Source organism: Buceros rhinoceros, unplaced genomic scaffold (assembly GCF_000710305.1).
Source record: "Buceros rhinoceros silvestris isolate BGI_N320 unplaced genomic scaffold, ASM71030v1 scaffold1870, whole genome shotgun sequence".
Taxonomy (NCBI): Eukaryota; Metazoa; Chordata; class Aves; order Bucerotiformes; family Bucerotidae; genus Buceros; species Buceros rhinoceros.
The window spans coordinates 51,713-63,446 of NW_010388802.1; the positions used below are offsets into that span (position 1 = coordinate 51,713).

General features: G+C 41.5%; 1 protein-coding gene across 2 annotated transcripts; it reads right to left on the reverse strand.

Annotated features, from left to right (window-relative positions):
* Positions 1-1,235: 1,235 nt before the first annotated feature.
* On the reverse strand, positions 1,236-10,790 carry ESD (esterase D). 2 transcript variants are annotated; one of them, XM_010131317.1, is made up of 8 exons: positions 10,708-10,790; positions 9,678-9,766; positions 9,355-9,453; positions 5,873-5,997; positions 4,753-4,872; positions 4,190-4,288; positions 2,529-2,696; positions 1,236-1,445 (listed from the first exon to the last, which is right to left on the reverse strand). In XM_010131317.1, exons 1-8 carry the CDS (start codon positions 10,773-10,775, stop codon positions 1,365-1,367), a joined length of 849 nt encoding a protein of 282 aa, XP_010129619.1. In that variant the 5' UTR covers positions 10,776-10,790; the 3' UTR covers positions 1,236-1,364. The 2 variants fall into 2 exon arrangements, with proteins under 2 accessions (XP_010129619.1, XP_010129628.1); XM_010131326.1 differs by lacking the exon at positions 9,678-9,766 and having other exon boundaries at positions 10,708-10,781.
* Positions 10,791-11,734: the final 944 nt, after the last annotated feature.

Here is an 11,734-nt window from a genome sequence, read left to right on the forward strand (position 1 = left end):
CCTTTGTGCCAATTGCTGTTGTGGGAGCGGAAAAATCTAAATGTTTTTATGTCAGTGCTGTGCTTTGTATGACAGTTGGAGTTAGTGGCTGTCCTGTATCCACAGTGTGAACTCACGTTCAGCAATTCAGAGAACTCTTGCACTGTGCACAGTCGCTTCTTCCCAGCCTCCTAAGCTTACTTCAGAAATAGGTGGATGCAAGATTGGTAACGGTCAATATATAATTTAAGACTGTCACCATCAGCAGAAACTTAAGCATCAGCCTCCCTAAAACTTAGAATTTAGTAGGGGCCAGCAAAATGGGAAAGCATTCAGCACTGCTTACAAAACCAAACCAGTCCTGCATCTACCCTAATATTCCCTCTGGCAAGAGCGAGTCAAGGTTTGAGCCATGATGCAGCTTCAGCGGAACCATGGGACAGCAGAGTTGACAAGTGTTTGTTTGAATGTGAGATAGATAAACAGATCACTGGAATAATCTGTGTTCTTGCCCTGCACAAAGTAGCTGGTGGAATTACACTGCTGGGAACTGTTTTACATCTACCGCTATCAGGCCTAAATTCACTGTGAAATATGCAACATTGTTTTCAACAACGAGGTATCAGATCATCTATAGACAGGGATGGCTTTTTTTCAGATCCTTTTATCAGTTTCCTCTCAATTCCTGTTACATCTAAGAAACCCAGAAACACAGAATGCGCCTGTCACACTCAGCAACAATCAAAGGCAAGCAGAGGAAAAAACCCCAAACCCTCCTTTACTACAGACTGCTCCCTTCACATGGTTTTTAAGAGGCCTCTTCTTTTACTATCATCCGTGAAATACTCGTCCAACTATTTGTTTGGTGTTAATAACACACAGGACAAAGCTTCTGTCTGTATTCTCCACCAGACTTTCTCCTTGGAATGTATTTAGACAGACTAAGAAAAAATACACCAACCACCTCAGCTTCATTAAGTAGCTTAATTGCTTGTGCCCCTAAAAACTTCCCTCAGCACTGAGGGATGAAGGGAACCCTGGTATTTAATTAGCTGAAGAGGCTAGTCTTCAGCTTACTCTAGTCTCTGTGGAGTCGCACTAGAAACCATGTTGAGGTCCCAAGTACATAACCACGGTCAGAGAGAAACTCATCTGCTAATTTTCATTCTAACCTAAACCGCAACTCTGGAGAGAGTTTTCGCAGCATGCAAGAACATTCAAAACACTTACTCTAACGCATACGCATCTAATTAAGTGGGACTTTTATTTTTCTCAGCAGTACAGTCAATCAGAAGAGCTCCATTTTACAGACACTACTTCAGCAAATGATTCTTGTTCAGTTCCCTTGATTCATACTGGACACATGATGCTCACATCCAAATGGTTCAGGCATTAAGGTATTTTGCATGGTGTTTGATGTGGTCATTAATAAATGTAGCAATGAAAAAATAGCTGTGATCATAACCCTGGAAAAGACAACAGCAAAAAAATCAACAAACAGATACAGTTCCTGATAAAGCCATCATGCCAAATGCTCTTCTAGGAAAGTTAATGACTCCTCTGGTTTGATCTGAAGAAATCAAAAATACCTGTATTATAGATAGGTGTCCTTTACAATTCTCATATAACAAGTATACACAAGCACTAGGAAGCTGAACAAAGCACCTTAACCTGCCCTAACCTGGGTGTGTAAGTTAGAGACAGCTGACAGCAAGTGTCAGCTGCAGAGCGGGACGCAATTTGAGAGAAGTTCCCCTCGCTGGCATTGCCCTACTGGTGAAACACAGGGTATAAGGAGACCGCAGCCCAGGTCTGAGTTACTGCTCCAGCACCATGCTAACAGTACAGGGAAACCTCTGAACTGCTCCCTTCTGTCAGCACCAACTGCATCTTTGGGTGCAAGGCTGTATAAAGGCCCTTATCATAAACCAGAGAGGACAATCCCTCTCACTCCCTGTAACTGTGAGCCCCTCACTGGGTGTGGCTTGAAGTTGTCAGACGATTGCAAAGACTCCAGGGCTGTTCTGGGTCACTGCACTACAGGAAGGAGCGATCCTGCCAGCTGGCTCTCTGAATGAACCTAAGATTTCAAGCAGCTCCACACCTTTCCCAATTTACACAAAACAAATGTGCAAACTAAGTAATAAAGCTTATGCTAACACAATACCCACAGTACAGAGAAAGAATCCAGCAGAAGTCGATCTGTCACTTTGCTGGTACAGTGACTGTAATAGTTCCTAAAAATCGTTAATGCTGCTTCTCCAGCCGACCACTGGCAGCTGGAGTTGCCCTCAACAGATCAGTTTGCTGACACCAAAATCCTGACCCCACCTAGTGGTGAAATCAGCCGAACCTGATGGTTAAGGTACGCCCTGATGGCTGATATTAAGGAAAGCATCACTTCTCAGCCTCTTCCTCACTCGGCCAGGGACAGACCCTGTGACAGGTAAGTGAGAGCATGCCCCATGAAGAGACACTCTTTTCAATACCTGTCACACAGGCCCCACAAAGCAACAACCCAACAATCCTGGACTGCAGAAGGAACTTGCCTGCTGCAGTCGGAAGACGACTGGGATTTTCCGCTCCGTGCAGGCAGCAATAAAATTGTCGGGCAGTAACTGGCCTGCTGACAGAAACTGGTCATCTTTGCCTTGGTCAATCAGGATGTCCAGGTGAGAGTCTGGATAGGACTTCACAAGTTGAGTAGCATCGTATGCCTGCAGGAATAAGAGAGAAATGACATTCGGTTACATCCAGTGGACTGTGTCAAATACACTGCCTGCAAGAAAAGAACAGCATCTATGGAGAACTGGGTGATACTGATCAGGAGACCAAACAGTACTTTGGAAAAGCAAAACCCTGGGGAAATTCCAGACAACTGAAAAGTAATACCTATGTTTTAAAAACGGCAAATGGTATGACCTACGTCAGTTCCAAGCTGGCAGTTTGACATCATCTCTGGACCAAACACAGCATCCAGCGCAGAGCTGAACGCATACATGATCAAAGAACAGCAGTACCATCTAGTACCAGTTCACATGCTCCTACAGTAACTAGATCCTGCCAAAATAAGATGGTATCTTGATGTAATTACTTTGGCAGCTAAAGGCTGAGACACTGGTGCAACACATTGCAATTTTAAGCAGAAATACAGAAATCGGAGGTGGAGATCTGTGGTCTAAATCTATTCCTGATGCCTGTGCTGTTATCCACGGGACTGCATTTGCAGAAGAGCTCCAGAGCAAGTTAAGGGGCCAGAAAACATTTATTTTTTGCAAATAAATTCATTATGTTAAGTGTTAGCAAGTTTAACTGATGATTTTTAAATACACAAACTATTAATAACTAACTGTGAAAGCAGCCAGTGCTCTCCATTTCTGTAATGTTTTAATCAGACCTGGACGTCTCCCTAAGAGATACTTTAATCCAATTTACAAGGGATTTAACTGCAGTTTATTTACAAGAAAATCAGAGTACCTGGTCACGATGATCCCTTCTAACCTAATTCTAGGGATATAGTACAATGTTTATGCTGAGATTAAAAATAGGGGCTTCCCAAATAATGCAGCAACATGTATACGAACATCTTTGTATCTTAGCCATTCATCTATGACTACTAATATTTAAAAATTAGGGCCCTGGAGCCAAACGCCAACTCTGTCTGCTTTACTCCTGTGCTGCAGGATACCAGTATCCAAGTATCCAGTGGGGTCCTCCGCTAGCTGCCTCCCACTGCCCCTGCAGACACCATGAGGCTCATCGGTCTCTGAACAGTTTGTAGCAGTCTCTCTTTTCAGGCTACTACAAAACCCAGCTGGTTCGTACATCAAGAACTGGGCTTTTGAGAAACAGGCAATAATGTAACTCTCTTTTAAACTGCTCACGCTTCCACAGAGAAAAGTCTCAGAGTGCCTGTAATTCTTTCTAGAAGAAAGCCCAGATTTTAATGCTGTCCTAAAACAGAAAGGCATTTAGTCAATTTGATGAGAACTTTCTGTCTATCATCTCATCACTTTCGTTATAAGCAGTATCAAGCAACAGCAAATCATAGCCACCAGAAACATACAATGCTCATCCACGCTTAGGGGTGTAGTAAACCAGCCGTGCCAGCTCAGGGGTACCCTAGAGCTTTGTTCTAAACTTCTGCTGTGACGTATCTACAGATCACTCATTCATGCGTTACTAAAGGTCTGCAGGTTGCAATACATACCTCCCATTTGCTGACATCTGATCCCAGATACCCACCAAGGGCTTTCTTCCCCCACTGACACTGAATAGGGTTGCAGATAGGAGCAAATGCCGATACAGACTGTTCAGAAAACAGCATGAAAAAACCCCATATGAATTATGAAAAGTGATTTCTGCTAACTAACAAGCAAATGAAAAGCTTTTTCAAGAACTGTTTTGAAGTTCCTGCCAAAACCCAGGACTCCCTCAACTCTCCAAGCCAGGTGCCCTAACCATTATCTTACTTCCCTTTTATCTGTTCTTTCTAGCCCCAGAGTTTTGCTGTAGCGTCATCCAGAAGTAACTGAACTTTCCTTAACTTAAAAAATGTGCAATTTCTTTTAATTTTCACTGATATTCACACTCCAGAGTGGTGTTTCTGGCAATTTTCCATATTCTAATACTAGGTATGAATGAACAGATGCAACTAGAACTATTTATACATTTAATGCTGTAACAGAACATGGTATTGTATTTTCTTTCTTCACTTCTATAGAAATCTGTATAAGCCTTAGTATATACTATAGAAGCTGCATTATATCTTACTTTGTACTTGCCAGGATTCTTCAGAGCAAGAATAAGAGCTCCATGACCTCCCATGGAATGCCCAAAAATAGATACCCGTTCAGGGTCAGTTGGAAAATTGGCATTTATTAGTTTAGGCAGCTGTAAAGGAACAACAGTGTAATAAAAATGTTAAGGCAACTTAAGTATATTTAAGAAAAGAAAGCACACAGGTAACTAACATGTTTTAATGCCAGGAAGCCACTGAAACCAAAGGCACATCTTTGGTTCTAGCCTGACATTTGTGATCACGGCCTGAAAGCAATTTGAATGGGACTGTAAAATCAAAGGGCAACAATTCATCTGATCATAAGTAACTCCAAGTATCTCTATTGAGATCTATAACCCTGTAACAAAAGATGTGGGAATTTCCTAATAACCATAGTCTTATTTTAACAGATACATAAATACGTACATGCTCCAGTAAGTGACCAGAATGGCAAGTTGTTCTTGGAAGATTATTTGCTCCCCATATTCCCACTGATTTTAGTTTTATTCCAGATCCCCCAAACCACATGAACAGTAAACCTTGCTGACACATATAGCAAGGATCTTCTTTTACACCCAATTCAAGGAAAAAAACCCCCCGAAACCACCACCCCACCCTCCCAAGACAGACAGAAAGTCTGAACGAGTGATAGAACTGATGTACTGGTGCAGTGAAATGCAGAGGGTTATTTCAGAGGCAGCAGAGCAGAGATTTTACAAGAGTAGAGACTGCACAACTAAGAAATCAAGATTAGAAGCGTAGGCCAACCCTGAGCATCTCCAGCAGGGAAGTAGAAACAAGGTGTTCCTGCTGAAGCCCTGCCAGGTGTTGCCATCTCTGTGCTGAGGTCCTCTCCCTCCTCAGTTCTACGACAGTATCTGTTTGGTGAGGAAAGGCCTAAGAACTGGGTAGATCCAATCACTGAATAATCAAGAATTAAAAAAGAATAATAAATTCTTTTTATGAAAGAGGAAAGCAAGACAATGACAAACCATTCAGAGGCTATCAAGATTACCTTAAGCAAGCTTTGGTGCTAGGATCAAAGAGCATGACTAAACCACACCCCTTCTTTATCTTACCCAATGACACCAGGAGAACCAGCAGCAAAGTTACCTCATCCTTTATGTAGGAATACATCCTATAGTTTGTTTTCCAAGGATCTTCAGTGGCATCCACATAAAAACCAGCACCAGTGCCAAAATCCCAGCTTTCATCTTCTCCTTCAATATTGCAGCCACCTACCACGAAATTTTTTTCTGTAGTTACTATATTTCTTTTACTAGATGTTCAGAATTGGAGAACTTGCCATACAACAGAGACTCGGAACACGAGTTTCTCAATCAAAATGTCTATCCCTCTACAAGACAATTCAGATTTTTATTCATTACTATAGTGTTTTTGTTATTTCAACAACACTTTCAAAATGCCACTTAATACTACCTAAAGAAGTATCCAACTTCTAACTTGTTTCAGTATCCCTTCATAAATACACAGAACATTCAGATCTCTGCTAAACTGATTCTGTAAAGCTTCATCCAATTTACCCAGGTACTTACTCAGAAGTTGGCACTTGTTAATTGCTGCTATCAGCTTATTTCATTTACTAGACCTCATCCTATCAAGTACAAGAAACTATGTGAGGAACAGAAAGTATAGAAAATTTTCTTTCCCCCAAAAGGACAAACCCATGTATCACCAAATGGTGTGTCCAGTTTATATCATTCAAACAATGTCTGTGAGACCTCCTTTTTGAAGATTCAACAGCATAACAAAACTTACTATTCCCATCATTTTTTAAAGTATGTGTCCTGGTTTGAGGTAGAACAAGAACTAATGCTGTTCAGTGATTTCACTTTTCAGCTCATATTTTAATGGCACAGTTTTGCAGACAGTCTCTGCTTCTAGCAGTGACAACGCTTGATGTTTAGAGTTCCTGCCAGGGGCTGGGGTGCAGAAAGGCTCTTGCTTGCACTTTTCACTGCTAAATCCTGTGTCCCACGGTGGGGGTGCAGTAAGTGAGAGGCTGCACCTGCAGGGAGAAGCGGCCATGATGGGTGACCCTAAACTGACCAACAAGGTGTTCCACCCCATAGACGTCATATTCAGGATAAAGCTGAGGGGTCACAAGGGTCAATCTCTCTTCTTCAATGGCCACTGTCTGAGGAGGTCTCGGTCTGTTCTGCCTTGATCCCAATCTGTGCATTCCTGAATCCAGTTGCAGAATCTAGAATTCTGTCTGCCACTGGACTGGTGACACGGTTGCCATCAGGGCAGCTGGGTTCAGTATTGGTATTGTATATATTTGAATATGTTTCATTTTATTGTTATTATTCTCATTAAAGCAGTTTTACTTTTCTATTCCAATCCATTAAGTCTCTCTTCCTTATATCCTTTATCTTCTCCTTTGGGGAAGAAGGGGGTTAAGAGAGAGCATCTGTCATTTGTCTAGCGGCTGACCAGCCCTAACCCTTGACAGTATGTAACTCTTATCTCTTCTGTAATTCATTTCATTGCTCCTACCTATAGATCTTCTTTAATTCAGTAATTTCTTCTCTGAATAACCTCTGCAAGGTTATCCTCTTTTCCAAGGCTACACTTTCAAACTAAATTTGCAGATGTCTCCTTGAAAGTCAATATATCCCATCCAGTCATTTTCTTACTCTCCCTTTGATCAGCCTGTGATTTACCGATCTGGTTTGCAGAACAGAACGTAATATTTCAAGGTATGTGTGACAGGAAATAATGGCCTCCCTTTCTCCAAAATGCTTCTAGTTTCTGCAATCTGAAATTACGTGGGCTTTCACCACTGTCAGATTACACCACTAATCCACATGTAATTTGACAGTCCCTGTCAATTTGTGCAGAGATACCTGCCACCCTGTCACAGTGTGAAATCGGATTTTTACCAGGATCAAAGCTGAGTTTGCTCCAGCGACGTGACCTTGAACACTGAACGCTTTTCTAACTTATCAGTCCCACAGTCACAGGGAGTGGGGGTGCTTGCACAACATGTTGGATATAAAAAAAGTCTATCTTTGGTCCCTCAGAGATAGTCAAAAACTCAGAAAGCCCTGCCAGCCAATGAAGGCAACACCGATTCTGATAAAAGAAACTTAAGGGAAGAATTGAGAAAAACTTTCAAAAGGAACCTGCAAAATACTATTCAGCACACCTGTCTGGAAGAGCAAACCCCTGTGAACAAGGAAAAGTAAAGCCAATCAGCACCTGACAGAGGGTCTGTAGTGACAGGTATTCATGTTTTTAGTCTTTTCCCCCACCCAGCTACCTCTCCCAGATCTTGGACGTAATTCTCGTGTAGTCATAACTACACAAAAACCACATACAAGCATTTTCACTATATACGCTCAGGTCTCTTTAATTTGTGATTACATTTGAACTGCCTGCACTTGTTTCTCCAGACAGCTCAAAGAGATTGAAGAATGTTTGGGGTCTCTGAGCTAAAATATAAGAGTATAATACCGAACACATACTGAAATTCGTCTAAATAGCAGAGCAATCCTGACCAGTTATCAAGACTAAAAGGCAAGAAAGAAGCTGCCAAGAGGGTTTTAAAAGAAAATGGACAGAACAATGAACTATGCAAATGCAGTTACACATTGATAGTGAAAACAAGAGATAAAAACAATTCCCAGGATAACTACCCAATGTGAATAATGCAATGGCTAGTTGCTCATCTCTAGTCTGCAGCAATAGCAACAATGAAGTCTAAAGTTCACAAATAGAGCAAGTTTTGTTATTCTGTCCCTCTTCTTCATTAGAAACATGCTTTTCTGTTCTTTGACCTTACACAACTTCAAAACCTAGATGTGAAAAGTATTTTCTGGAAAGAACATTACTTTATTCCTGCATCACCTGTGTTTAGATCTGAACCACTAAAGCTTGGGAAATATAAGAAGACTGCCACTTTTGTATACAGCCCTCATTAAACTTCAGCAGAAGCCAGCAAACATTAAACATAATACAGTGAATCCCCAAAAGACTGTGCTTCCAGTAACTGCAGATCCACCGTTTTCAAGTTTCCCACACCACATACAAGCTCAGCCATACACAAGTAACAGCATATCCCCTAAAAAAGCCATTCACTGGCAGTCTATTGCAGCTGCAGGGGGGAAGGGTTTCTGGTTTACTTTTCTAAAGTATTGGAATCATCTGGAGACATATATTTAATTCACTTTAGAAACAGAATACAATAAAGAGCAAACATTGCATCTTGGTGTGACGACACCATCCTGCAGATTTTTTTGAAGTCTTAGCAAGCCACAAAGTGCAGGCAAGTGTCTGATAATACGGGCCTCGTTTCCCTTTTCTTCCCTCTCCTCATTCGTGCTGAACTCAATGGCCCCTTTCTTCTAACTTTAATGCTATGACAATGAAAGAGTTTCAAATGTCTAACCTTCATCACCATGTTATTAAGAATTTAGCCAGTATAATCTAGCCAACAATGCAAGATGTAGAAGTGAGGTCATAATCTGAATCAGGTGGGCAACACACTTTGTAGCAAACTGCAGTACTCCACTCTTTGAAGATAAAGAGGGTGTACGTCAGTGTAACAACTGTCTCTTGTTAAAACTTACGTGGGCTCGTGTCTGGCGCAACTACAATAAGTCCATGTTCAGCTGCAGCTTGATGAAAACCAGCTTTCGTTATAAAATTCTGTTCTGTACAAGTTAGCCCTAGAGAAATAAAAATATCATTGGTTACACATTGCTGACAGCATACTAGTTTCAAAAACCTTAACAGAAAAGATTTGAAAAACAAGAGGGATTCCTACCTCCACCAACATGGAAAAGGCTTTTCACTAGGTTCAACAATACTTAATAATCCACAGAAACAAACACAGCTGCACTTTCACATCTAGTCACACTAATATTTGATAAAAGACATTCATGTTACTTACCTGAGAGCCAATACAGCACAGGACACTTTCTGGTTTCCGCTTTTGGAGGCAAGTAGATTCCAAATTTCATTTTGCATTTTAGCTCTGTACTGTATTAATAAAATACTCGTTAACAACACTATTTAATTAACAGGGTCAGTAACATTAAAACAGGAAAACTGAATCAATGCATTTCATTCAAAAAGAAATTTGGTCAGTGAATTATAGCAACTAGGTTAAATAAAGTGAAAAGCAATTTTAGCCTCTTGAATTGACAACAGCCAACCTTCCTACCTTGCTGTTCTGAATATACTGAAAACAAAGATTTAGAAATTACCCACAGTTCTGAAATGCTGCTAACCAGGAATGGTCTGGAAATTCAGTTTTGAATCCCATAAATATTTAACTTGAGTTTTGTCTATTAAACAGGAAGGTAATTTTTACTGAAGAACCCATCCACAGGACTTGCATGACATACATTGCACAGCATGGCCCAGCAAGAGAGTCTTTCAGTCTGCTAAGTCTGCAGACTAACTGCCTGCCCAATTAATACTAAAGCCTAAAATTATCAATAAAAGCTTATCTAAGCATAACTAGTATTTTTTTTTTAATTTGGATCAGAAATGAAAAAAAAAAGAATGTTTTTCTGTTCACCTTCATCAGACACAAATCTATGTACTGCGTCTGTCTGCTCACAGCGTTTTTTAAGAGCGCACAGAAGTGAAGCATGCAGTAGAGTGAATGGGACTTTGTACACACAGTGGTTCTCTGTGCTGGAAACAGGACAACCCAAACTAATAGAGCTTCATTTTCAAAGGTAAAAATACTGGCTTCCCATCTCAGATCTGCAGCACTACGTATGCTAGACGCGTTAAACATTAACACAGAAACACAAGAGCACAGCCAAAGTAGCATTAGACAGCATTCCTTACTGGAACACCAACGTTAGTGAGAACTCACTATTTTCCTGTGGACTGAGAACACTGACAGCAACGACAGCACAGATTCACTGCCCCATCCTGAACAGCTAGGTTGCTTTTGCAGTGTTTACCTGTCATGTTCAAACACTTTCTGGAATCCCTCGAAGCATTTGTTGCTGGAAACCTGTTTCAATGCCATAGCTTTAACTGCCAAAGAAAAAAAAAATGGAGCAAGTTAAATTTGAAAATAAAACATTCCTGGACTTACAGTGAGTTATGAGAACAGAAAAGTCAAATACAACTTAAAGCATCTTTGTTCAATGTCACAGTCTTTCAGAAGGATCTCCTGCAAACACTTTCTGATCTTTCATTAACTTTCTATTTCCCCATAGAAGTGGAAAGGAGGGGGGAGCTGAGCTCTTGTGAACAGAACGGACAAAGCCCTCCTGCTTTCCTGCAGACCCACATCTGCGATTCCCTTTACCTCTGCAGTAACTACAGCTTGCTCTTTGTCTACCAGCACTGCAACTTGACAAGCAATCTCTCATGCTGTGGTTAGCCTGGAGCTGCCTGTGACAACTGGCCAGACCCAAGATAACCATGCAGGAGATAAACCTGTCCCAACCTTTCCCTCGCATGTGTGTGCCAGTATCCAGTCACTAATTACCACAATACTAGAGGACTGTAATCATCTTTGATGAACATTAATTACCTTGCTCTGAAAGTTGGGAGGTCAGCAGAAACACAGGACTCCCAGAGAAGCAGAAGGGTTATTTGCACTGGACACAGTATGAAAAACACAAAGAAAGAGTCATGGGAGTTTTAACGCAGTTGGGAGTGCACTTTAAGCAAACTTGCTAAGGAAACTCGGGAAGTTTCAGACAAATGGAGACACTGTCAGTTTGCACGGGCAGTCAGGGCCAACTAGGCAGCTGAAAGAGAAGGGTCGGCACACAAGGAGGAGAAACCTGAGAAGAAACTAGGTACCACCAGATCAGGTACCAAAAATCAAAATGAAAACATTCCCTCTCTCATACCTGCGCACTCCTATGGTGCATCGGGCAAGAAAAGACACGCACTACGGCCAGCCCTCGGGGCCAGTTCACTGTCTCCGACCACCCCGCGGGGCTGCAGCTGAGGGCCGCCCGCAGAGAGGCG

Excerpts from the sequence above, each read along its gene's own strand:
- ESD (XM_010131317.1), bottom strand. The coding sequence starts at position 10,775 with ATGGCATTGAAACAGGTTTCCAGCAACAAATGCTTCGAGGGATTCCAG. Across the intron at positions 9,454-9,677 it reads TGTGCTGTATTGGCTCTCAG|GGCTAACTTGTACAGAACAG; the intron begins GTAAGTAACATG and ends TTATTTCTCTAG. Across the intron at positions 4,289-4,752 it reads AGAATCCTGGCAAGTACAAA|TCTGTATCGGCATTTGCTCC; the intron begins GTAAGATATAAT and ends TTTTCTGAACAG.